The following is a 26,749-nucleotide window of genomic DNA, read 5'->3' on the forward strand; positions in this document are numbered from 1 at the left end:
AAAGCATATTAGCATATTGACAGCTTTCGCGCGATGGCCGGGTTTTGGCACGTCGGTCGCTTATTAACGCTCACGCATGCGCAACAAAAACAGTTTCGATCCATGGCAGAGGTCTCTTTTCCTCGCGAACGCCAGCACAGCGAAAAACAGAGAAAAGAGGCCTCTGCTAGCAGGGAAATCTGGCGATCGCCGGCGATTGAAATTCGCTCGTACGAGCGTACAAAATCGCCAGGTGTTTCGCAGGCTTAAACCCGTTACAAGTAATTCCAATCAATTTTGATCTGAAACAGACAGAAGCCTACATTGAAATGAATCAATTTTAATCTGAGACAGACAGTAACCTACATTTTAATGTATCTGTCTGTCAAAATGGTTTATCGCTTCTTTTTGACATCAGCAAAACAACATCAAAAATCAAAAATTCTCCCATATATCTTTAACATTTAATTATTCGATTCAAGCCTTTAATTTTGAAAGCTTTGAGTCTCTAAGCTTAGAGAGATTAAAAGCTTTTTATTTAAAAATAAAAAAACATCCTTTCTATCATTAACTGGTGTTGGAATCGTTCTGCCAAAGAAATATTTTAATTTTAAAGTCTCTAGTTGTGAATCACGGTCTCGTGAAAACTCATAACCATAACCCATAACCTTTGAACTTCTTGACCTGAAAATCACCGCTCCCCTGCGTAAATGCCGGCACATCGGGCCCGCCAAAGGTTTCTGTGGAATGACTCATGAAATATTCACCATTTGGGATGATACTTAAGACTCTCTAAAAGTCTAAAGTCATATCACACCAGCCTTTTCTTCTAAGGGTAGAAGAACCGCTAGAGCCACCATGATGGTACTGTACGGTTTAAGTGTGACTGTTCTCCTTCTTCTGTTTTCTTGTGCCTTGTCATTGCGTATCAACGCAAATGTTGCCATTCGTTTGCTCGAGCATTCATCAAATGTTCTGACAGAAGCTAACACAATGCTTGGTATGAGCTCACGCGCGTTGACCATCGACGCCATCAACCAAATGAAACGAGGTTAGTTGCCTTTTTTTAATGGACGTGCTACTTGCTTATTCAGCAATCACGTTAGGGCTTTCGAATGTTTCTTGGTTAGCACTTGCGATCACGCTGGATTTTGTGCATTTTTATTTTCAAAAACAATCAAAATCGTTCCCTTATTATATAAAAAAAACGCTCGTTGGTCTTCCAGAATTGCCAAGAAACATTTTGCGCTAATGTACGTTTTAACATCGTGGATAGTTTTTTTTTGTAAAATTTCCTTGCAATTGCACCGTTCTACTTTTTCTGATCGACAGGCCGCTTGATGAGGCTCTTTATCGGCTGTAATGGTCATTTGACAGGACATCTGATAATAGGTCTCCTTTAATAGCATCCTCTTCAAAAGGCCATTTATTTTTAGCCACTCCCGTATTTATTTCTATTTCATAGCCTTAGGGCCGTAGCGGGGGGTGGGGCACTGGGGGGCGTGCCCACCCGATAGATGAAAACAAATATCATCGTTGCAAATATCATCCTTCGTGTGTTACTGGTATGTCACACAACTCGTCGCCATATTATCTTGCATTACCAGGTGAGAAGGAAGCAGCGATGGAGAGCTTGAATCAAGCCATTTCAACGCTGGCGTTACTTGACGTGGCGGGAGCCGGCGTCGTGCAAAACCCTTTTACATCCTTGATTGTGAACAATATCGCGACAAGACAAGAGATGTCCAGTGTCAAGCTTGCACTGGAGGCTTATAACGAAGCCATTGCTAATGGGATTGCGGTCACGGACGCAGGTGCGCCAACAGTACCAAACAAGGAACTTCTACTGAATAAGGTACAAAATCGTAGTTCGAATAACGATAAACGTTTTTAAGAGACTATATCACCAACAGCAGAAAACAGTAGACAACTAAAAGAGCCAGACGTGGGTAACTATAGTCTGCTCGCCAACAGTTCGCCAACATTCCCTGGAAAACTCGATGTAATGTATATTTTTTTATCAAAGATTATAAAAGGGAGATGGATTTTACGGGTTTGTTTTTCTTCTAATTGGCTAGACGCCATATTTGATCTCTAGCCAACACAGAGCGGTTATGTAAAATTTTGGTGCATTGTTCAGGAGGTCGACCAATCACATCTCACTACAGCCCTAGATTTTTTTGCCAAGTTCATTCCTTACTGTTCCTCAGGGGATATTCTTTTCGTAAGTGAAACTTTAGAGGGAAATACCCCTGGGTTTCCGAGGATGACCTATTTTAACTGTGATATTTATGGTTCAATCAGAGATCCGAGGTCGCCTTTCCACGTCTTCTTTTCATATGCTTTATTCTTTTTATCAAAGATAGCGGAACTCCGTGCTAAAGCAATCGCAGAGTTCAAGAAGGCAGTGAAAGGCCTCCCTGGAACTAGCGACATTGTTAAAAACCTTAACAAAGCTGCAAAGTGGAGCAAAGTGGGCACAGCTCTGGATGCGTTCGGTGCACTGTTTGACGTCTTTGCCATCGGGATCAACGCCTGGGGACTTGACATAGCGATCCGAGATGGAAATGTACCAGGCATGGTGTCTGCCAGCTTGGGGATTGCTGCAGGTCAGTCAATGTGTGATTGTTGAAATGATATATCGCCTAAGCCCCCCCCCCCCCACCCTCAAGAGTGCTTACACCTCCCTCCCCAAGCGTCTCTCTGAAAGATAGAAATCCATTTAAAAGTATCAGCAACTTCAATTGGCACGAATGGAAGGGACTATTTACCGAAAACGGCAAAGCGAGAGTCCAATATGAATATTTGGTGAATCTTATTCAGGTTTCTAGATATATTGCTGGAGAGTTATTTGAACAGTCCCCCTCCCCTCTCTTCAGTAGCTAGGCCTATATTCAGAATCCTTTCTTTCGTACCACCATCAAAGATGTGGACTTTAAAAGCAGACTAGCATACACACATTGGCACCAGTCGGGCTAAGACGGGACGCTAGCACAGTCTATTACCCGTGCAGTTCGGCAACCATGAACAGCTGTTTCGTCCCTATTAGGACTCGTCAGCATGGCATAGCCGGTTTGCCTCAGTTAAACTTCATCTGCAAAAAAAAACTGCAGGGCGACTTCGACTAGAACGAAGTGCTTTAAACCACAGCTTAGATCCATGTGGGATCTAGAGCTGCGACCGGGCTAGCGTGATGCCAACTGTGCGGATCACGCATGCGACCTTTGCTAGTCTAAAACTCCGTCGGATAGCCAAACTATCCTTGCGAGTATGTATACATAAATGTGGACTTTAAAAGCACCTTAGCATACACACATTGGCACCAGTCGGGCCAAGACGGGACGCTAGCACAGCCGAACTGCACGGGTAATAGACTGGCTAGCGTCCCGTCTTGGCCCGACTGGTGCCAATGTGTGTATGCTAGTGTGCTTTTAAAGTCCACCATCAAAGGCTGGATCATGGGGGGTTAGGGTTAGGTTTAACCCCCCCCCCCCCCCCCGGGTTGCCTTTTTCTTTTCATTCCAAAATCGTTAAGAAAAAAATAATGACGAAAAATAATGTAAAATAATGACGAACAGTTTTGGGTCAAATCCCCCTCCCCCTCCCCCCTTGGCAAAAAGCAAGATCCACCCCTGTGGATAACGTATTTGGCCGTTATTGGGTCCGGTGAGGCCTAGTTTAAGGGTTACACTTGAGTTGGAGCCGTGCTCTGTTGTGTCAACCTTACCGCTATTTCAATATGTGTAATAGTGGTAGAAGCCTTATAAATAAATAAATAAATAAATAAATAAATAAATAAATAAATAAATAAATAGCTATGACTAGAAATAGAACATAATCATTTTTTTTCATTTAGGTGTTGCTGGTGTCGGAACGTTTCTCGCAGGTATTATAACTGGGTCCGCTATTATCGGGCCTATTGGAGCTCTTATCGGTGCAGTCCTTGGCCTGGCTGCAACTTTAATAGACATCTTCTCCTCCAACCCTTCATCTAACATGGAACAAACAATCAAATCCTTAAAGGCTCTGACAGGCGCTTGCAAGGAGGAGGTTAAGTTTACGGCTGGGTATGCGGGTCCTCTTGGCAAGTTTGGAGAAATTTACGAATCAAACCAAGCAATCTTGCTAGATATCACCGGTATGCCAAAGGGGCCACTCAAATTTAGGAAAGCTAAGACAGCAGCGGACACAGAAGGTTTTTTGAGCGCTGGAGAACGTCGCACGATTGACGGGTCAGTCTTTTCCAACACTTATTGGACAGTAAGTGGTTCGGAGGAAATCGGGTATGACTTTTACGGCAGATCACGAGCAGCACCAGAAAGGACTTTTGGGGTATCCGTTTTTGTGGACACCAAACTTGTAAATCGATCTGGCACGCCTTACAAAGGAGTCGACATTCAAACGTATAATAAAGATTACGAGAACTATTACGTGCACGACCATGTCAGTATTGAAGACTACGAGCATCTAAAGCCAGGACAGAAGGTGAAAATCTCTACAGGATCGGGACATGACGTGATAGCAATCAACGGTCTGATTGGGAAACTTGAACCACAGTTTACAAACGCACTTGATGTTATCAAATCGCAAGGGAGCTCCCAAAAAGAACTAACATTCGGAGGTATCTCAAGATCACATCGCAAGATCAAAGGAGCTTACTTCAATCACGTTACAGAACGAGTGGGGTTCTATCATGGGCAATATAGAGAACTCCACGAGTTTGGCACCGTCAGAGGAGTTGTGCTCGTACGTGGAAGCCCCTTTGATGATCGCATTATCATGCACGGCAAAAATTTCCGAGTCGAGCAAACTCGAGGAAGAAACACCTACGAGTTCGACATTCCACAGAATGTCAATCCGAAAGACCGTATTACTCAACAAACGATTGTGGATAACAGTGATTCCCATGCCTTGATCCGAGTGAATCATCAAGGCAACGTAAAAAAAGAAAGCTTCAGCTATTTGGATAAGGTAAGAGAGAAAGCAGGCAGAGCAGGCATTTTTTTTTTCTTTTCTCATTGCTTCGTGTGTTTTTTTTAAGGTTATGATCATCTGGTTCAGGGATGTAACAGGAAGATTTTGGAATCCAATTTATAATATCAGCCTCTTCTGCAAGAAGGAGCCACGTGTTGCGCTTATCCATTGGTCAAATTTATCGGAGAAAAAGGACAGCAAACGAATCGAACTAATCAAACTGAGCAAGACTAGAAAGCGTCAGTTTCCCGGGGAGACGTACAAATTTGAATTCTTAGGTGACCTCACTACTGGAACTGATAGACAAGACCTGGTCAAGATAAAGAAGCCAAGACACCGTAACACCGCTGTGCAGACGATTGACATGCGCGAGGGTGCTAACCGATTGATGCTGACTGAAGATTTGATGAATGGATATTCGATAAGACCCGGTAAGTAGTACTTCCTTACATGGAGTGAGATGATGATGATGGTGGTGGTGGGAATGACGGTGTATTTATTATTATAATGGCATTAATATTAATATATTTGCTGTTAATCGACACGAAGTATTTTCTCTTATTATATTAACTATATTAACTATATTGTATAGAGAATCTAAAAATTGTGGACAGTGTTTAATCGCCTAGCAATATTTAACTATTAATAATTCACTAAAGACATTAGAGCCACTATCTGATCTGAAAAAAAAAAAAACCCGTTACATCATAGTCATATGAATTCGATTTGAAAAGTTTAACCCCATGTTTTGCATAAGCTTAAAGCATACCATAGGATATTTTATCATATTGGAAATAAACCAATATAACAGGAGTACTACCGATATTTAATATATCAAGTTTCATTATAAATTATCTTTATTTTATTCCAGAAGAATATTTAACATGCTACGCTATACGTCCAAAATATTTCCTTCACTTTTCTCTCTGCCTTTTTTGGTGCCCTGTGTTCAAAGTGTTTGGCGGGAAATTCGTGCGAGTTAGCACGTCGACATTCAATTCAAATGCAAGTTTTTCCAACACATTTGTAGGGCATTGAAAAGCAAGAATCCCTGCCTTATCGGTCCGGTCTTGGTGGTATTTTTGGTGGTGGGTTCCATTTTTATTTTATGTAAAATGTGAAACGAAAGTATGTGGCTCTATGTGAGATCGGCTGAGATTTGATTTGTCGTATACTTATATATTAAGAAGTCATATTTACAAAGAAAACATGGACCGACAGGACATCAGAATTGAATCTAACAATAAATGGAAGTTGAAAGTGGTTTTAAATCAGTTTTTATTCAATAGTTTAATCTAATATTTAAGTACTTATTTAATCTATATTATTGTGGCTGTTTTAAAACCTCTTTGAAATGATTGTTTACATGCGTTTGGTGTCGTGCAAGACGCAAAGTCTTCAAAAAGTGATATCCTGTCAACATTGTGCTTTATTATTTTTTTTTCGCCTGGACATTAACTGTAACTGCTTGAAAACCACGAAGTTCTGGACGTCAATGGTGCTTTTGGCTGTGAGCTAGAAATACTTCTTGGGTCTCTGTGGAGGGCTCCAAAATGGCGCGTTTGCAAGTGCTTTCTCTCGCTAAAAAAAATGGTGAATTGCAGCTTCTCTTTGCCTGATCATTTGAAAGTGGAAACGTCTCCTGATACACCCTATTAGCTAGGGATTGTGATTCGTGTGGTTCTTTAGTTTTCTAGTTGCTCCTTTTGTCCGTGAGAGATGCCACACACTTTTTCCTTAGCGTATTAGACATAAGATTCGTCCGGTTGGAATACATGTTTTCGACTAGGGAGCACCCAAAAAAGTAGTCTTATGTATTGTATCATTTGTTAAGCTGTAAAGAAATAAAATAAAGAAAGAAAGAAAAAAATGTTTCTACAAGCTGCTATTCATACGAACAAAATCCAAATTCGATTTCCCGTATTTTTTATTCAATTGTATTAAGCTATGTGTAGGATCGCCTTTTCAATATTTCGCGCTAGCGATGACTGAAATAGAAATTTAGCCTAATCCGCTAAATAGCGCAAAAATTGCTGTTAATTTTTTTTGACGTATTTCCAGCCCTACTCTGTAATTCTATGTAGCAAATAGGTAATTTAGAATTTTTTTTGTTATTAACAATTACCCCCCCCCCCCCCCCCTTTGCTATTAGGTTCTGTTAAGGTTCTGATTCGGTTCTGTTTAGGTTCTAAGAAATTTCAGGTTCTAGTATCACCGCGGTGCGATATCTTAAAACCCGTCGTGAGGTTACTCCCGACAAGCTCGAGTTCTCGCCTCAAAATAATACGCTAGAAAAGTCAAAGATTTGGCGTGAATTCACGGTCAACCGGTCACGGGAAACAGCAAAGGCCCATTTCAGCCGTCTTAGAATGCGATTTATCGAAAAACATTTTTTGCAAAAATAAAGTTTAAGAAAGAACTATTGATACAGGTTTTGCAAAAACCACAAAAACAAACAGTGGTATCAAATTCACCTTTACAAGACCTTAAGACCCATGTCTTAAGACGGAGAAATCGTATACAATAAAGCAGCAAAAGTATGATTATTAATGTTGGTTTCTCGCCGACTTGAAACGAATGAAACGGTACGTTTTCTTATCGTATATGTTCAACAATTTTATCGCTTCTGATTGAGTACTTACTTTTTTGTGTTCAGTTCAAGTCTAAATTTAAACTGTAGTTTCCTTTACCGTATGTATATATATTTTTAGACCATCTTTTCAATGCCCATTTAATGAATCTCCATCAGTAGAGTCACGCGTTACTCAGCTTACAACAGTACACGCATATCGGATCCTCACTATTCCGTCACTTTCCAAGTCTATTGCACCTGTTCATATTGCTAATTGCAAGCTCACTCAAGAACAGCCGTCGCTTAACCATCACAAAACCTACAAATTAATTATAACATTACAGGAGAGCAAGTATCTTAACTTCTGTCAAACTACTATATCTAGACTCACAACCAGCCACCATCCACGGTCGTTCCATTACGGGTAATCAACCCAAGCGGGCAGTCTCCGTTTGACCCAGGAATCATTTGTAAAAACATCATTAAATCCCAGGAAAACATTTTTGATCATCTTCTTCTCGAAGAATTTGATCTTCCCACAGAGACACCGACCAGAGCAGTTAATGCCATCATGAGTATGGGAACCTGGGTTACCGTTCTCCTACTCTTTAACCTTGTGCACACTAACGAACGCCCCTTGGATAACTCTGGCAAACCACTAACATTCTACCCAAGTTCTTTAATGCTGGGACATCATGTTAGACCCTTGGTCTTTTATAACGATACTCGCCTAATTCACCTATCCACCACAATGTACGACGTTACCCCTAACACACCTTCCCTCATGGAAAATACTTGCAATAATTTCCTAGCAGAGTTTTTTAATAATAACTTTCGAAACATTCGCTCAGTCCAACAAACGGCCCTTCGCCTTTTAAGCTCAGCCGGATATTCCAATTTGATTGAGTGCAATTCATTTTTATCACGCCTTTACAAATACGATACTGGATTGGATTCCTCTATGGTTTGTCCGGGAGTTTTCCTCGTTGTTCATTACGAGAAAATACGCCATCATTTGCGCCAATCAACTAATAGAGCGAAAATACATTCATTTGAACGAGGCGGCATTCATTTGCGCGAAATGTATATTCAATTTGGAATTTTGCATAATAATGATGAAGGTGGCGGCGGTGGACGAACGGCGGTGGTGGTGGTGGCAATGATGATAATGATAATAATGTGTTATTTATCGTTAGGCGGTCGCACCCTCCACTTGAAGAACAAGGGTGGGGAATGGGTACTAGAGATCCGGGATCCGAGTTCAAGCGACCTCCGCCATGACGTCATCATTAAGAACATAAAGCAAATTATCAACGAGTACTTCGAGAATGTTCTTAACATGCGTGATGCTGAGCCAGACACGGATCTCGGCGCATTATACATGGAAAGCAAAGAGCTGATTCCACCAGAATAAAGACAAGCATACTCTTCAATGATGATATCTGCACCAAACATACTCTTCAATGATGATATCTAGACCAAGCATACTCTTCAATGATGATATCTGGACCAAGCATACTCTTCAATGATGATATCTGGACCAAGCATACTCTTAAATGATGATATCTGGGCCAAGCATGCTCTTCAATGATAATATCTGAACCAAGCATACTCTTCAATGATGATATCTGGACCAAGCATGCTCTTCAATGATAATATCTGAACCAAGCATGCTCTTCAATGATGATTTCTGGACCAAGCACGCTCTTCAATGATGATATCTGGACCAAGCATACTCTTCAATGATGATATCTGGACCAAGCATACTCTTCAATGATGATATCTGGACCAAGCATTCTCTTCAATGATGATATCTGGACCAAGCATACTCTTCAATGATGATATCTGGACCAAGCATACTCTTCAATGATGATATCTGGACCAAGCATACTCTTCAATTATAATATCTAGACCAAGCATACTCTTCAATGATGATATCTGGACCAAGCTTACTCTTCAATGATGATATCTGGACCAAACATACTCTTCAATGATGATATTTGGACCAAGCATGCTCTTCCATGATAATATCTGGACCAAGCATGCTCTTCAATGATGATATCTGGACCAAGCATACTCTTCAATGATGATATCTGGACCAAGCATACTCTTCAATGATGATTTCTGGACCAAGCATGCTCTTCAATGATGATATCTGGACCAAGCATGCTCTTCAATGATGATATCTGAACCAAGCATGCTCTTCAATGATGATATCTGGACCAAGCATACTCTTCAATTATGATATCTAGACCAAGCATACTCTTCAATGATGATATCTGGACCAAGCATGCTCTTCAATGATGATATCTGGACCAAACATACTCTTCAATGATGATATTTGGACCAAGCATGCTCTTCCATGATAATATCTGAACCAAGCAAGCTCTTCAATGATGATATCTGGACCAAGCATACTCTTCAATGATGATATCTGGACCAAGCATACTCTTCAATGATGATATCTGGACCAAGCATACTCTTTAATGATGATATCTGGACCAAGCATACTCTTTAATGATGATATCTGGAACAAGCATGCTCTTCAATGATAATATCTGAACCAAGCATGCTCTTCAATGATGATTTCTGGACAAAGCATGCTCTTAATGATGATATCTGGACCAAACACTCTCTTCAATAATGATATCTGGACCAAGCATACTCTTCAATGATGATATCTGGACCAAGCATACTCTTCAATGATGATATCTGGACCAAGCATTCTCTTCAATGATGATATCTGGACCAAGCATACTCTTCAGTGATGATATCTAGACCAAGCATACTCTTCAATGATGATATCTGGACCACGGACCAAGCCTATATACGAGGGATTTAAAACAGGCGAACTGCTACTACTCAACTTACGAGCGATCACTTCACAAGAAAGTGCTTCGCGCAAGGCTATTTCCCCGCAACAAGTTCCCGCCAGACCAAAGTATTCTTACAAAGTTATTATTTGTCTGTTTAAAATCCTTTGTGTTTTTTCTGACCAAAAGGAATTGAAAGTTGCCTGATAGCACAAAAAGAAGATAATATGCCAAATAAACAGAGAGTCTACTAGGCTGTAAACATGACAAATATCAATCCATTACTTTTGCTCCACGTTCACCCTAAAGTCTTCTTATAACATAGAGGTAACAGGTAGACCGTTGAAGCCGAGGAAAAACTACACACAAAATTTTCTACACAGAAAAATACCAGGCAAAATACCCACCTCCCACCACAAAAGAGGAAAAACATTTCAAAGAAAGAAACAAATCTCCATATTCGTGTGACACCCGTCATGTTAATATCCAAAAGCCCTCTGTTACAGTATTAACGAAGAATGGACATTAAAAAAAGCACGAGCATTGATTTTCATGGCGTCTCTTTATTGTAATCGTAGGGTTTCTCGGTGTTAGAATGGTAGGACTAGTTTGTTTTAAACACCGTAGATTAAACTGGCTCCGCCCTTTTCTCAATTCTTAACACATTGACCCCTCAACCGGCCTGTACCGGCTTGGAGAAGTCACATAACCAAAAAAATTCATAAAAGCAAAATAAACATAACGAGATGAGGAAACCCAGTCATCAGTCTATGGGACAATTAATGTTCTTGGTGCAATGCATCCAACCAAGGTGCAGTGTAACTACCTTCAGCCAAAAAATAGCACAAGTTCTTTCGCAAATTTCAAATCGAACAAGGAAAAACAACAGAATCGACCCTCTCAACAAAAAGCTCAAAATACCTCAAAAGGGAAAGATATCAGCAAACACAGCTCAAGACACAAATAGATACCTTTATTCTGATCCTTCAGGTCTATTTCCATGGCCTCAAAACACTATGTCCACTTCTTGAAGGCTTGTACAACCACGAAGATGTCTTTACGTATTGCAAAGCATTCTGGGAGATCCAAAGGAAAATTCACGAGGGGAGGGCCAGTCAACCGTCTCCTTAAAGTCACTCTCCTAAAACCACAACAAATAAATTCCAGGTCATACAGCCCCATAATAGCAGTAGTGTAAACAGTGTTGGAATTAATTTGGTTTCAGCATTTACGCATTTACGAGAGCTGTGGTGATTTATTACGAATTTTTTTTCTTATTAAGGCAAAGCCAAACAAGAAAAAATCCTCATGAATCCTTTGCTTGCAAATATCCATATGCAAAGCACTCAAATATGCCACAATAGACTACGTGATGTGCTAGGGCTTTCTCCTAATACGCTAATAGCTGTATTTTTATGGAAAATAGAAGCAACCATCAAACTGTGCTCGCATTAGCACAGCGACGAGGGACGGGACCGCAAAGCACTGTTGGAAATCTTGGATACCGCTGACTAGGTGCAGCGGTGTTTGAGTTTGACGGCCTGTATAAAACTCAAAATACGAGGTATCTGTTTTCTGTCTGTTTTATTGTAAATTCAGCTCAAAAATAGCCAGGAGTCTATGTGTTAAGCGGGATTTATAGCTAAAACATGATAGAACTAATGCAGCCGCATATATATATATGAAATCTTGTACACATCTCAAGGATCAGGGCCATGGCTGCCATCTGAAAAGTGTTGTGAGTAGTCCCATATATGGAGTCACGCCATCACGTGACCCACTATTGTTATGTAAGCTTGCCATGTGCTTTATTGAAGGAATCACTTCAAAGATGCTTGTTGAACCCTGTAGTTCGATCATAACAACAAGTATTCCAATAACTGCATCACTCTGTACCACTATAGAAGCTGTGTTTTTACACTCAGGGTTCCCATGAGTCCGAGTCAAACTGGCGTCGGTGTTCTTTGTTTCTCCCCGTTGCTGATTGATGGATTAGATGAGTGACGTCGTCGTCGCTTTTTCTTCTTTCTGGTGGCAGCGGCAAGTAGCGGTTTTCTCTCCTCGCTGGCGTTGTTTGTAAGACTAAAACGTGAATTATAATATGAAACATATTTTATCTTTAAATTATTTTTAATTAGAAAACACACACGTTTATTTTCATTTTTTCTAAATGTTGAGAAAGATTAGCCTATACCGTCCTAATAATTTAAATTAAGCCATGAAGAAACACAATACCTTATCCAAGAAAACAGCGCCCAGGCAGCAGAAAGCACCATCTAGAGGGTGGAAATGGAGACATTCAGTAGTATAATAAGTGGGACGTGTCGTCTTAAGGTGCTGTAATACGAGCAGCAAAATTGTACAACTTTTGTAGAAGCCTTGCTGCAAAACTCAAACTTTTGTCGCAGCAATTTTTTTGTTGCAAGTTGAGAAAGTTTGCTCCAGAAAGTAGAAGATGGTTCTATTTTTTGCAATAAAACTCGGAGATGTCGCCCGTATTTCTACATCAACCTAAATTGTCTCGCAGCAAAAAGACGTCAAGCATACGCAAGCAGTTGCATTATCGTTTGTGATTGGTTGAACGAAAGTCACACATCAGTGTCACGGAGAAAAAAGATGACTGATCAACAGCACGAACCATTCTATCCTTTGCTGCGACAAAAAGTTGTTCGCCGGTAGTAAAACTCGCAACATTGCCAAATGCTGGAACAAATGTTGCACGATTTTGCTGCTCGTATTACCGTACCTTTATTTTGGTGTTGTCAGACTTATTTGCAATTAATAGTATAGTAAGTGGGACGTGTGGTTTGACAAACATGCATTATCAGATCTCATTTATCGTATTTGATCAGCAACAGCCCCCGAAAACTCTAATTTGTTTGATTGATGCGTTTCCATATATCATAACGGGCACCTTTCAGTTGTGAGCGACGCTGCAGCGCATTTACGGTACTTACCAAAGAAAGAGCCAAGAACGCCATAACCTTAAAGAAATAAGGTTTTCAAAAAGATAAGATTGTTAGATGATGGTCATTAGATAACCTTATTTCTAACAACCACACATTGTCCTTTTGTTTGTCACAATATTATTCATATGAGGGGAGCTTTAACACGACTTTCGCACAACCAGGTTTTGTGCAAACAGTACAAATATAAGAACTTTCGTGCAAACAGTACAAACATAACGAGCTTGAACACGACCCTCACACAACACTTCTCGTACAATCCCAAGGAGGTTTAACACGACACTCACACAACCACTTCCCGTACAACCCAAGGAGGTTTTGTGCAAACATAAAGAGCTTTATTTAACACGACACTCACACAACCAAGCCCCGCGGAATAAGCGCCAAGACAGTTGCAGACACACGCACCAATACTGGGCGCGAAGTCGACCTTTTTTACTTGACCTCGGCATTGTTAAGGCTGATTTACACGCAGAGATGTCAAAGACTTGGCCTAATTTTTTTCATCTCATTCAGACCGAAGCAAGGGTAGTAACTTTTAATAATTTTGGCCGACAATCGGACCAACAAGTCCAGCTCTACGCATCGTAATTCCTAGCTAGGACTAATATAAATAATTTCAGATTGCTCGAAGTGGCTTGGCAAACATTCGCACACAACATTATATCAGCACATCAACAAGCTGGCCGCGTTGTTTGCAAATGCATTTACTGGAACAAGTCTTACCGTGGCCATCCATGGAAACCCGAGTTTATCCACGAGTATTCCACCCAAAACAGGACCTGCAAACCCTCTATAAAAAGCATACGTCAATACGTCGAATAACAAAGGTCAACAATGAAATAGCGTGTTTTAAAGCCCCGTGCAAACTGCGCCAGCACCTGCCAGCGTTGCTGGCGAATTTTCGCTTGACTGACAATAGGACAAACGAAATGTCAAAATGGGACAAGGACTTTCTGACATCTCCTTTGTCTTGTGGTCAGTCGAGCAAGAATTCGCCGGCAATGCTGGCCGGTGCTGGCGCAGTTTGCACAGGGCTTGAGGTCTCTGTATTCCAGAGCCTAGTATCGAATATTGTCACACGATACAGCACGTCTGATGGCATTACCCGAAATTCGTTCCGGCCGTGAATATACCAGACAGCATTGAGTTCAAGGCCAAACCATTGGTAAAACCTGCATTCCTGCAATATAGAATGGACGGCGGCAATGTGACACATGGTTACTAGTTTATTTCTTCCCATCAACTGTCTGGTCCTCTGTGTCTATCAATCCGTATATCAACCATTGATCAATCCGTCCGTCTGCTTTTTCGTCTATCAACCCGTCCGTCTGTTCGTCCGTCTATCAATCCGTCCGTCTGTTCGTCCGTCTATCAATCCGTCCGTCTGTTCGTCCGTCTATCAATCCGTCCGTCTGTTCGTCCGTCTATCAATCCGTCTGTCTGTTCGTCCGTCTATCAATCCGTCTGTCTGTTCGTCCGTCTATCAATCCGTCTGTCTGTTCGTCCGTCTATCAATCCGTCTGTCTGTTCGTCCGTCTATCAATCCGTCTGTCTGTAGCTGCAAATGACCAATACTTACAAGCAGCAGCGTTGCATCTCTGGTACGGATGGGATTAATATGAGAGACCCTCCCACGCCATTTAAACCAAGGCTGATGCATAACAACCAGATTTTTCTAAACAGAAATAAGCAGAAAGCAATGCACGGAAGGTAAACGCAAATAACAAATTGGCCAAGTGTTGCGCGCGTGCAGTTTAAAACGATTTTTGCCGGTACTTACTTCTGCGGTACAAAGGAATCGAGGAATGGAGCGGGACCGAGGAATAACAGACCGGTACCCATCAACAGAAATGAGACTCCTAGACACGTTCGGAACGCTTTCTGTAGAAAAAAAAGAATAATTTTCTTTATTTGACTATCAATTTTAGGATAGTCAGAGCCTGGCTTTCGAAATTTATTAAAGTCGTGAAAAAAAGGTTTTTCTATGGACTGGATTTAGACGTAAAATGCATAGCATTTCGGAACGACAGCGATTCGAAGTTAATTTCTATCCGCCGAATTCGTAGCTTTCGCTTTAGCAAGGGACTATGGGATGCTCGTTATGGCCAATGCACGAATAATAGAGAAATCGTTGTGCACATAGTTTAATACAATCATTACACACTGACTAATATATATTATTGATTAAACTTATTCAGTAGATCAACTAGATAGGGAATATGAAACAATATTTTTATCCTTTATTGGAATTAATCTGAAGTAGGTAGAAACGACCAAAAAATATTATATATTTACCAATACCTTTCCTATAATTAAAATCATTAATGTTATCTCTTCCAGTGGCGGACCCAGGGGGGGTGACAGGGTGACATGTCACCCCCCCCACTCAGGCCGTTGCACTACGCGAAACAGGGCATGAATTATTGATCAGAATGTTCTGACCCGCGGAGCATAAAAGCCGTAAACCCCCTAAGGGATGGCACTTTTCAATAGCTTTTTTTAATCCTAAAAGACAGCACATTGGGTGTGATCGAAGCCGTTTCTTACCCCGAGCTCTCAAATCACTGTGAGACCCGTGGGAACCTCTAAGAGATAGCAAAAGCGTAAGAATTTTATAGCAGTTGGAAGGGACGGGCACCTATTTAGCATTCTTTAAAGTTTATTCTCCAAGTGTCAGACTTTGCCAACTTCCTCTAAAAACATATAGTATATAGTACCACGCGCTAGACGGGCGTGACTAACTGCCGCGGGCATAGGCATATGACCTCACCAATGAGCCCGGATAAGAAAGGAGGTTATGTGGAAATAGTTTTAAGTCAGCACCGGATGCCGAATATCAAGAGGATGCTGCCTTCATTCACTGAATCTAGTCATTTGCCACGCCTGCAATATAGTACGCAATGTGTTGGATTCTTGCCATGAGATTTTAAAGTTTTTTAATTGATGCACTTGCACCCGAAAATAAAAAAGCACAAACTGGAAGATTGCACGATAGGATACGCAATAAAAGTCAGGTCCGTACCCAGGGGGGGTGCAGGGGTTGCGAACGCACCTCCACAACGGTTCCCAATGGACGTGCTATTTGGAGACAAAACTTGAAAGCATAAGCTATATCACTCTGGTACGTAGCCAAATCCGGCAATACGTCCCGTGAAGATACTGCAAAGGCATAAGAAAATCCTTTTTTGTTCTTTCGGGATTGTTCAGATTTTTATCAGAGAAATCATTCCCCCCCCTCCCCCCGGAAAAAATTAGCTCTTCTTTTTCGGATTTCGCATCCCCCATCATTTATGGGCCATAAAGATACTTTTTTCATATCAAAATCTTTAAGGCTCCTAGTTTAGACTGTAATGTTTTGTTGTGTTATAGTGATATTGTGGTATAAAAGAAGAACACTGGGAAAGTACTTTACCGTTTTCTCACAAATCCGGCCAACTACAGCAGTGGAAAGGGCGTACGCCAGGGATAACACCATAAACAAAAGTCCCGTATAGGCCGCATTCAGACCCATCTAGAAACACAGGAGAACCGTTAGGGCGCGTGTGTCGAGACAGGGAAACCGTTAGGATAATAATGGTTAGAAAGCTATATTTATGGTTACTGTTACTGTATGGGGTTACCGCCAGTGTGCAAAGGGCCAAGCACAGGGTTACCGTGTTCGTGTGTCGAAACACAGGGGTACCGTTGGGACACGAGTGCCAAAATACATACTAATACTGGTGATAGTTAGGTGTGAGAATTAATAAGAGAGGGAGAAAGGAAAATGAGACGATGGTAATATTTATCACTGACCTTTTTTGTGAATGGGGCCAGCGTTGGATCTAAAAACGAGAAGAGACTCAAGCCGAGAGTCAACTGGATAGCTGTGTACAACAATTTTTGTCACTTCAATGCTCGACCTTTACTAATATTGGTGGCGAATGGCACTCCGAATATTCCCAAAATCAACCTGTTCCTCGCCATCGTCTTTCATAGTATGCTAGCAAAAATCAGATAGTATGGCTTAACTAACACTACTAGACGGCTCAAACAGCATTTAAAAAGCAATATGCTTGGCAAGACACTTTTAATTTGCTCATTGCTAGTCAAATGTTTTCCCCCCGAAATGTTCTATACGCGGACACGGCAAAAACTCTTAAAAATGCCTTCCATTAATAGCGGAGCCCCATAGTCATAGAAAAATTGTAAAACATGTGTAGTTCCAGAAAATATCCATACCCCCCTCCCCCACCTATTGAGGGGGTCGGAGGTATGAAAAAAATACAGTAACTGTTAAAGAAAAAGGGCATTTTACCCTACCCTTACAGAACTACGAGTTGTTTTCAAATGATGAATGGGAAACCGAAAGACTTATTAACTTTAGAAGGACTTGTCGATGAAGTTGCGTAGCTAGGTTAATAAATATGGACTCGCCTGAATTTGGCACGGAGAAGTGCTTTTCAGGTAAATACAAATGTTTTTATCGGCAAAAAACTTTTGTTCTGTTCGCTGTTCTGTACCTTATATTTCTTATTTTGGATTAAATTGCATTTAAACTTGGCCTACTGTGTAAAAATAACAGAGGAAAATCCTGTATCATGTGGAAAAGATAAATTAATGACACATTAAATTATTTGAAATTAATTTTACGGCAAACGTTTCTTCAGCCAACGCGCTCGATTTTCTAATTGTCATTGATTCGTAAGTATGTAATTGCACTGTGTTACAAGATTTTGCACTGAATAACATCTGCACTGCTCCCAGCCAACCAGAATCGAGGAATTTGTGCATGTATATTATTATATTATTAACTATTTTTTGTTGTTAAATTTTTCTCGATGTAAATTGTGCAATTTGGCATTTTCCCGGCAAGCAATGCAAAATCACAGTTGTGGTAGTTTCACAATATGTATAAATAACTGCTCTTGCATATCTAATTGTCAATGGCTGTACTTTATAGATACGAACAATAAGTTATATGTTGGGATCCGCTTTAGGCATTGCCTAAATATATCTAGTAATAATTTCCAGTCCAGAGTTGTAAAATGCATTGAAGTCTGAATACTGTGTCAGCAATATCAGCAGTATAGCCTTCTTGCAGTCGTGATTCTTGTATGTTCATCGGGGGTTTAAGCTAGGCGCCGAATCCTTGCCGCCATCTTGTTTTGTTCTGGCCATGAACCTCTTCCTCCTCCCGAGCTCGCGCGCGGCCAGAGCAAAGCAAGATGGCGGCCACGACTCGACGCCTAACGAAAACTCACACCGGGTAAACGCCGTCAAGCGGGCTAACAGCAGAATGAAAACGTGCTTACCTACTAGAATAACTCCTGGGATAGTTACAGCGCGGAAAATCGGAATCTTATTCTCGCTTCGCTCTGTAACAGCTATAAGAGTGAGCACAGAATCCATGAGAAAGGCAATAACAATAGCCAAAATATTGTATGATTACTCCCCAGATTTATTGTAAAATACCTTCAGTGTTTGGGAGAAATAACAACACGGCTGGAATAGATAGACAAAGTAACACGGCCATCACAAGGAACGGTAGCTTGAACCCGCCGGCCTGCAGAAGACAACAACATGAATTTTGATAGCATCATCATCTTGGCCATCGTCATCAGTAGCATTGTCATAGTTCCCAACTCTGACTTCCGATAGCCATGCCTATTTTTACTTATCGTCAGCTTCAAAAAGTCTATTCTTACCGTGTACATCAAGCCTCCCAGTAAAGGACCAATAGCGAAGGCGAGTCCAGCAAACAGCTCCACTGCACTCTATCACACAACCAAAATTTAAATTTATGGACAGGCTGTGTCAAGTATATGTGCACAAAATGCCACGAGTTAAATGACACTGTCGTGAGTACATGATTTTATATTCGTGCATGGAGAAGTAGGGGCTTGAGCCTTGTGCGCTACAAACATTGCGACTGACTTGTTACTTTAGTCATGAGCTTCAAGTGTGTTTACCAGGGAGGGGGGAAATCTTCAGGGTAAAAGTGATAGGGATGCCCGTCAAAAAATTCGAAAAATAACCCGACAAATACTTGCAAACCAAAAATTGCTACCATAAAAATACCCCAGAAGCAATATTTACCCCTAAAAAAGCAAAAAACTGATTTAAATATTTGTCTCGAAACACAAATTGTTGTTTAGAAGTCAAAAATATTAAATTATCTAGAAAACGTTAGAAAACACTTAGAGCCTCATCTGCGAGCCCCTAAAATATACCATCACCTATCAGAAAAGTGGAACTCGTCCTCTACCGTGTCATGTCCGTTCATCAACACGCGTCACGTATTGTGCATGTAATTAGTGGTCACGTGGTGCTCGTTTGCTTAGCAATAAATGGACATGTGGTGCTAATGTGCTTAGCAGTCAGTGGTCACGTGGTGCTCATGTGCCTAGCAGTAAGTGGTCACGTGGTGCTCATTTGCCTAGCAATAAGTGGTCACGTGGTGCTCATGTGCTTCCAATAAGTGGTCACGTGGTGAAAGTTTGCGAATAAGCTTACCATTATCGCGGATACATTCTCATGGAATTCACCAATGAGGATGGCGAGAACAGCATTCTCACAAGCAGACCCTCCGAAAGCACTGACCGTACGTATGACGAAACAGAATATAATGAAGACTGGTCCGGATGGAAGATGAGGGACGTACCTACAAGCAATCCTGCGTTAACTCGTTACTCGTTACTGTATATAATGAACTTGGGAGTGCATATGACTCGATAGTGTTTATGAAGTGGATAGTGTGATGAACATGATAGTGTATATGAACTTGATAGTGTATATGAACTTGATAGTGTAAATGAACTTGATAGTGTATATGAATTTGATAGTGTAAATGAACTTGATAGTGTATATGAAATTGATAAGGTAAATGAACTTGATAGTGTAAATGAATATGATAGTGTAATGAACTTGATAGTGTAAATGAACTTGATAGTGTAAATGAACTTGATAGTGTATATGAACTTGATAATGTATATGAACTTGATAATGTAAATGAACTTGATAGTGTAAATGAGCTTGATAGTGTAAATGAACTTGATAGTGTAAATGAACTTGATAGTGTAAATGAACTTGATAGTGTGAATGAACTTGATAGTGTAAATGAACTTGATAGTGTAAATTAACTTAATAGTGTTTATGACCTTGATAGTGTAAATAAACTTGATAGTGTATATGAACTTGATAGTGTATATGAACTTGATAGTGTAAATGAACTTGATAGTGTATATGAATTTGATAGTGTAAATGAACTTGATAGTGTATATGAAATTGATAAGGTAAATGAACTTGATAGTGTAAATGAATATGATAGTGTAATGAACTTGATAGTGTAAATGAACTTGATAGTGTAAATGAACTTGATAGTGTATATGAACTTGATAATGTATATGAACTTGATAATGTAAATGAACTTGATAGTGTAAATGAGCTTGATAGTGTAAATGAACTTGATAGTGTAAATAAACTTGATAGTGTAAATGAACTTGATAGTGTATATGAACTTGATAGTGTATATGAACTTGATAGTGTAAATGAACTTGATAGTGTTTATGAACTTGACAGTGTAAATGAACTTGATAGTGTTTATGAAATTGATAGTGTAAATTAACGTGATAGTGTTTATGAACTTGATAGTGTAAATGAACTTGATAGTGTAAATGAACTTGATAGTGTAAATGAACTTGATAGTGTAAATTAACTTGATGGTGTATAACAACTTGATAGTGTATATGAACTTGATAGTGTATATGAACTTGATAGTGTATATGAACTTGATAGTGTAAATGAACTTGATAGTGTATATGAACATACTAGTGTATATGAACTTGATAGTGTATACCAACTTGATAGTGTAATGAACATGATATTGTATATGAACCTGATAGTGTATATGAACTTGATAGTGAAAATGAACTTGATAGTGTATATGAACTTGATAGTGTATATGAAATTGATAGTGTAAATGAACTTGATAGTGTATATGAAATTTATAGTGTAAATGAACTTGATAGTGTATATGAACTTGATAGTGTAAATGAACTTGATAGTGTAAATGAACTTGAAAGTGTATATGAACTTGATAGTGTAATGAACATGATAGTGTGAATGGACTTGATAGTGTAAATGAACTTGATAGTGTAAATGAACTTGATAGTGTAAATGAACTTGATAGTGTAAATGAACTTGATAGTGTATATGAACTTGATAATGTATATGAACTTGATAATGTAACTGAACTTGATAGTGTAAATGAACTTGATAGTGTAAATGAACTTGATAGTGTAAATGAACTTGATAGTGTAAATGAACTTGATAGTGTGAATGAACTTGATAGTGTAAATGAACTTGATAGTGTAAATTAACTTAATAGTGTAAATTAACTTGATGGTGTATAACAACTTAATAGTGTATATGAACTTGATAGTGTATATGAACTTGATAGTGTATATGAACTTGATAGTGTAAATGAACTTGATAGTGTATATGAACATACTAGTGTATATGAACTTGATAGTGTATACCAACTTGATAGTGTAATGAACATGATAGTGTATATGAACCTGATAGTGTATATGAACTTGATAGTGAAAATGAACTTGATAGTGTATATGAACTTGATAGTGTATATGAAATTGATAGTGTAAATGAACTTGATAGTGTATATGAACTTTATAGTGTAAATGAACTTGATAGTGTAAATGAACTTGAAAGTGTATATGAACTTGATAGTGTAATGAACATGATAGTGTGAATGGACTTGATAGTGTAAATGAAGTTGATAGTGTAAATGAACATGATAGTGTAAATGGACTTGATAGTGTAAATGAACTTGATAGTGTAAATGAACTTTATAGTTTATATGAACTTGAGAGTGTATATGAACATGATAGTGTAAATGGACTTGATAGTGTAAATGAACTTGATAGTGTAAATGAACTTTATAGTTTATATGAACTTGAGAATGTATATGAACTTGATATTGTATATGAACATGGTATATATAAACTGGATAGTTTGTATGAACTTGATGATAGAATGAACTTTAAATATGGGTTTCTTTATTGGTTGAAGTGAACTTTTTTTTTACTGCCGTGGTGTATATCGTCTGCAGTTATCTATTTGCGTTTTCACCTCAATCGGATTACCTGTCCCGTCACAAACGAGGAGTAAAATACTTAGGACGCCTGTGGTTCTAAACTAAAGTGAGGCTGAAACAAGCATATTTGACAGTAATGCTATGTAGTATTTAATATTTTTTTCGAAATATTGCTGTCTAGTTTGTTCTGTTATTTACTTGCTTTTGGCGGGAAAGAAACGCGCACGCCCGTTATAAGCCTCTCTATGATGTAAATCTACAATACTTTCCCCTCTCACTTTTACGCTCGCTCCTATTGATCGCCTACAAACTATATATGATTAAACCATCCGAACCTTCTGGAACACACGGAAAGGCTTTACTACAGAGGCTGTAAGTGGATAAAAGTCAACAAGAGACCGTGAATGGATAAAAGTCAACAAGAGACTGTGAGTGGATAAAAGTCAACAAGAGACCATGACTGGATAAAAGTCAACAAAAGACTGTGAGTGGATAAAAGTCAACAAGAGACCGTGAATGGATAAAAGTCAACAAGAGACTGTGAGTGGATAAAAGACAACAAGAGACCATGACTGGATAAAAGTCAACAATAGACCGTGAATGGATAAAAGTCAACAAGAGACTATAAGTGGATAAAAGTCAACAAAAGACTGTGAGTGGATAAAAGTCAACAAGAGACCGTGAATGGATAAAAGTCAACAAGAGACTATGAGTGGATAAAAGTCAACAAAAGACTGTGAGTGGATAAAAGTCAACAAGAGACCATGAATGGATAAAAGCCAACAAGAGACTGTGAGTGGATAAAAGTCAACAAGAGACCGTGAATAGATAAAAGTCAATAAGAGACTGTGAGTGGATAAAAGTCAACAAGAGACCATGAATGGATAAAAGCCAACAAGAAACTGTGAGTGGATAAAAGTCAACAAGAGACCGTGAATGGATAAAAGTCAACAAGAGACTATGAGTGGATAAAAGTCAACAAAAGACTGTGAGTGGATAAAAGTCAACAAGAGACCATGAATGGATAAAAGCCAATAAGAGACTGTGAGTGGATAAAAGTCAACAAGAGACCGTGAATGGATAAAAGTCAATAAGAGACTGTGAGTGGATAAAGTCAACAAAAGACAGTGAGTGGATAAAAGTCAACAAGAGACCATGAATGGATAAAAGCCAACAAGAGACTGTGAGTGGATAAAACTCAACAAGAGACTGTGAGTTGATAAAAGTCAACAAGACTTACGCAAACAAGATATTCGCTCCTCCATTTAAAACTAGGCCAGCTAGGAGAACGAATTTGGGCCCCCAGCGAGGTATCTGTCAAATAGAAAGAGGAGTATCAGAGCGATCTGTCAATTCCGTCTTCCGGGGCCGAAATATCGCTAAATACTTGTAACAGTCTTATTTATTGTCCATTTGTATCCACTTCCCATCCATCCTTATTCCCTCCCCATCCATTCGCATTCACTTCCCAACCATCCTTATTTCCCCCCCCCCATCCATTTGTATTCACACCCCATCCATCCTAATTCCCTCCCCATCCATTCGTATTCACACCCCATCCATCCTTATTCCCTCCCCATCCATTCGTATTCACATCCCATCCATTCGTATTCACTTCCCATCCATTCGTATTCACTTCCCAACCATGCGTATCCACTTACCACCCATCCCCCATACATCATGGCAGAAGCAAACGCCACCAAGGGGTACATGCCAAAGATAAGACCAATAACAGTGTCCCTCGCACCCTTCTGTTGAGCCTAAAATAAAAAGAACTGCATAAGGTAAGCAGCCAGAAAGATCAACAGATTCTTTTATTTCATACATTTATAGTCTTGCCATTGTATCTAAATATTTTACCCCTGTCAACGCGGCGCTTGTCATTATCAAAGAACGCATCTGAGGTTTGGCGATCTCTCAAAAAGAAATAGTGACGTAGTGGCAAAGGTCTGCTTACCAAGGACAACAGAGTTTTGGACTTGCAGGGGGTGGGTTAGGCGGGTATCCAGCCTCTGGGACCCCCGGTAAGGTCTGCTAAAACCAACCGAAGTCTGTGTGTGACACGCAGAACTTTTAATACTTTATAAAGAAACGGACAAAATCAACAACGACGATAATAATACTAGAAGTGATAAACAATACGCCAGAGATAAAGTTCGAGGGCGGAGCTTAAAATGGTTTTCAAAAACCCGTGAAATACTATTTAGTTTATTAAGGAACAATAAAGTGTAATGTTATTGTTCTCTTTTGTTCTGGCTTGACTATTACACTTAAACAATTACATTTTGTTGCACGGGATTTAGAAAACCACTCTATTGAAGTAAATAATACTAGCTAATCTTGTACTTTATTTTTGGTGAAAATCCTATGGACATTTAAAATATGAATAAGATGAAATGTGACATGCTCATTTCAAGGTTTTTGGTGTAATCAGATATTCACTGACAAAATATCTGATATATCTGACAAAATATCTGATATTTTTTTTTAGATTTAAAAAATTGAACCAGCCTCTAATGAAACAAGCGTGGGTTTGGCCCACAAGGATCTGACGATGATCTGATAAAACGACATCCCTCCCCCTTAACTTTGTTTCTCTAAGTGCAAAAATTAATTAAAACTTCGCAGCTCTCCTATGACAGCCGGTTTTTAATAAACTTTGTAATAAAGATCATGATTGTGGCGACATCTCGACCATGACCTCGACTAGTACCGACCTTCCCCTGTTGCATAACAGTTTGCGCGCTTTATAATGCATTCCCTCTTGTTATATCTGAATGAAAGCGGACTCTAGCAAATTTTACCCTTATTGCCGGTAAATTGAAAAGCGCATTTAAGGACATAATACTTTCCGTGGTCAAAATAATATTAATTTCTGTAAAACTCTGCACAATGATAATCATCCAAATGATAACCTGGACAATGCAATCACCTAAAAAAGGAGATAGCTCGCAGTTTTTTCGCGGCTATGAGAGAATAGCACTCTCCCCTTGAATATGAGCAAAGGCTGTAACGTGAACTTAGTCAGGTCAGCGCCCCATAATAAATACGCTTCTCCGGCAATTTATAAACAAAACAAAAGCTCTCTCACCTCTACCGTGAAGAACGTAGACAGTAGCGAGAGACAAGAGTACGTGAGAAAATAAACAAGCGAGAGTAGGATGAAGACGAATACTCGTCTAGGCGTCCATCGAGTGGTATGTATGATCGTGCTGGCCGCACTCAGGGATCGAGCTATACTAGCCCGGGAGCTAGGCCTGACGTTGGCTGTGCAGGCTCCATTTGACATGATTTCATGGACTTCATCGTCTGTTTCCAGTGCTTGTCTCTCATTTTCTGACGAATGGTTATGCATGCTGTGGCTATGTTACTCAAATATGCTTTGATGTTTGCTGCGTGAGCATTTGTGTAAGGTATGGACCAATAAGTGACAGGATACTTAAAGTCGCGTGATGCACTTACTGTATTGCGTGACACGGACATAGTTACGTGAGCGACTCATAACCGAGTGCTGGATGTGCTTGTCGTCGAGAATGTCAATCGTCAAGAGTCTGGGTAAACCCCGGTAGTCGCAAGTAGAGAGTCAGAGGCCGGGTGACTCGAGACTGGGGCCCGGGAGTGGAGACTGACAGGCCGAGAGCCGAACGAAATATCAAAAATATGATAAAAAATGTATAATAAAAATATGATTTTCAAATTTTTTTTTAACTTTGTCCTCGATCCTGAATTTTGTTATCAATAAAAGCATTGTATACCCGCGGCATAATTATGACAATTGGTCTTGTATTTCTTGCGAGAGGATTTCCGGTACTCCGCTTTTTATGATAGGCTTTACAAATTCACTGAACAAGTTCCGTTTCGTCTAGCTTCCACAAACAACGACAACTCAGTAAACATATTGCAAAGCATTTTCAGCTCCCCCTCCCCTTATATTTTCAATAAATCTAAGAAGCATTCGGGACTTTGCTGTACACCTGTTTCTATAGCAAGAAGCTTGAACAGAACTTCTCATGACAAACATACGGAGCCCGGGAAGTGCTATTGTAGATCGCCTACTTTTTTTTTTGGATTGTGTTCATTTTTTAGGGGATCGCGCGTACATTTTTGGGGATCGCGCTCATTTTTTTTCTGGACTTTTTTCCCGACTTTTTCCCCGACTTTTTTCTTGACTTTTTTCTCGACTTTTTTCCCGACTTTTATCTCGGCTTTTTTCCAGACTTTTTTTTTTGGTTTGGATCGGGTATTCGTACCAAGGCATAGGGGCCTAAAGTGGTGTGGTATTTAGGTGGGTGTGATCATATAGGATTTTATTATCCCCAAAATTTTATTTCGGATTCTAGGCAAGTAAGTG

The 26,749-nt window shown here is 39.7% G+C and overlaps 2 protein-coding genes across 3 annotated transcripts; one reads left to right on the plus strand and one right to left on the minus strand.

Moving 5' to 3' along the window:
* Positions 1–577: 577 nt before the first annotated feature.
* Positions 578–10,885, plus strand: LOC116608458. The gene is made up of 6 exons (XM_048731538.1): positions 578–1,030; positions 1,587–1,834; positions 2,342–2,588; positions 3,836–4,950; positions 5,021–5,384; positions 8,722–10,885. The coding sequence occupies exons 1-6, from the start codon at positions 838–840 to the stop codon at positions 8,937–8,939; spliced, it is 2,385 nt and encodes a 794-aa protein (XP_048587495.1). The 5' UTR covers positions 578–837; the 3' UTR covers positions 8,940–10,885.
* Positions 10,886–11,905: 1,020 nt separating this feature from the next.
* On the minus strand, positions 11,906–25,822 carry LOC5501329 (MFS-type transporter SLC18B1). 2 transcript variants are annotated; one of them, XM_048731539.1, is made up of 16 exons: positions 25,490–25,821; positions 24,060–24,158; positions 23,639–23,712; positions 19,800–19,947; positions 18,992–19,060; positions 18,759–18,849; positions 18,599–18,670; positions 17,100–17,170; positions 16,720–16,818; positions 15,088–15,188; positions 14,887–14,982; positions 14,413–14,487; positions 14,031–14,097; positions 13,296–13,322; positions 12,574–12,614; positions 11,906–12,420 (listed from the first exon to the last, which is right to left on the minus strand). In XM_048731539.1, exons 1-16 carry the CDS (start codon positions 25,751–25,753, stop codon positions 12,282–12,284), a joined length of 1,533 nt encoding a protein of 510 aa, XP_048587496.1. In that variant the 5' UTR covers positions 25,754–25,821; the 3' UTR covers positions 11,906–12,281. The 2 variants fall into 2 exon arrangements, with proteins under 2 accessions (XP_048587496.1, XP_048587497.1); XM_048731540.1 differs by lacking the exon at positions 14,413–14,487 and having other exon boundaries at positions 25,490–25,822.
* Between the last annotated feature and the right edge of the window lie 927 nt (positions 25,823–26,749).

Source organism: Nematostella vectensis, chromosome 8, assembly GCF_932526225.1.
Source record: "Nematostella vectensis chromosome 8, jaNemVect1.1, whole genome shotgun sequence".
NCBI lineage: Eukaryota > Metazoa > Cnidaria > Anthozoa > Actiniaria > Edwardsiidae > Nematostella > Nematostella vectensis.

What these genes read in the sequence shown, in the direction of transcription:
- LOC116608458 (XM_048731538.1), top strand. Translation starts at nt 838, where the DNA reads ATGATGGTACTGTACGGTTTAAGTGTGACTGTTCTCCTTCTTCTGTTT. An exon ending in AGGAACTTCTACTGAATAAG is followed by an intron (nt 1,835 to 2,341) that starts GTACAAAATCGT and finishes TTTTTATCAAAG; the next exon opens with ATAGCGGAACTCCGTGCTAA. An exon ending in TGGATATTCGATAAGACCCG is followed by an intron (nt 5,385 to 8,721) that starts GTAAGTAGTACT and finishes ATTTATCGTTAG; the next exon opens with GCGGTCGCACCCTCCACTTG.
- LOC5501329 (XM_048731539.1), bottom strand. Translation starts at nt 25,753, where the DNA reads ATGCATAACCATTCGTCAGAAAATGAGAGACAAGCACTGGAAACAGAC. An exon ending in TGATGTATGGGGGATGGGTG is followed by an intron (nt 23,713 to 24,059) that starts GTAAGTGGATAC and finishes TCTATTTGACAG; the next exon opens with ATACCTCGCTGGGGGCCCAA. An exon ending in GGAGCGAATATCTTGTTTGC is followed by an intron (nt 19,948 to 23,638) that starts GTAAGTCTTGTT and finishes GATTGCTTGTAG; the next exon opens with GTACGTCCCTCATCTTCCAT.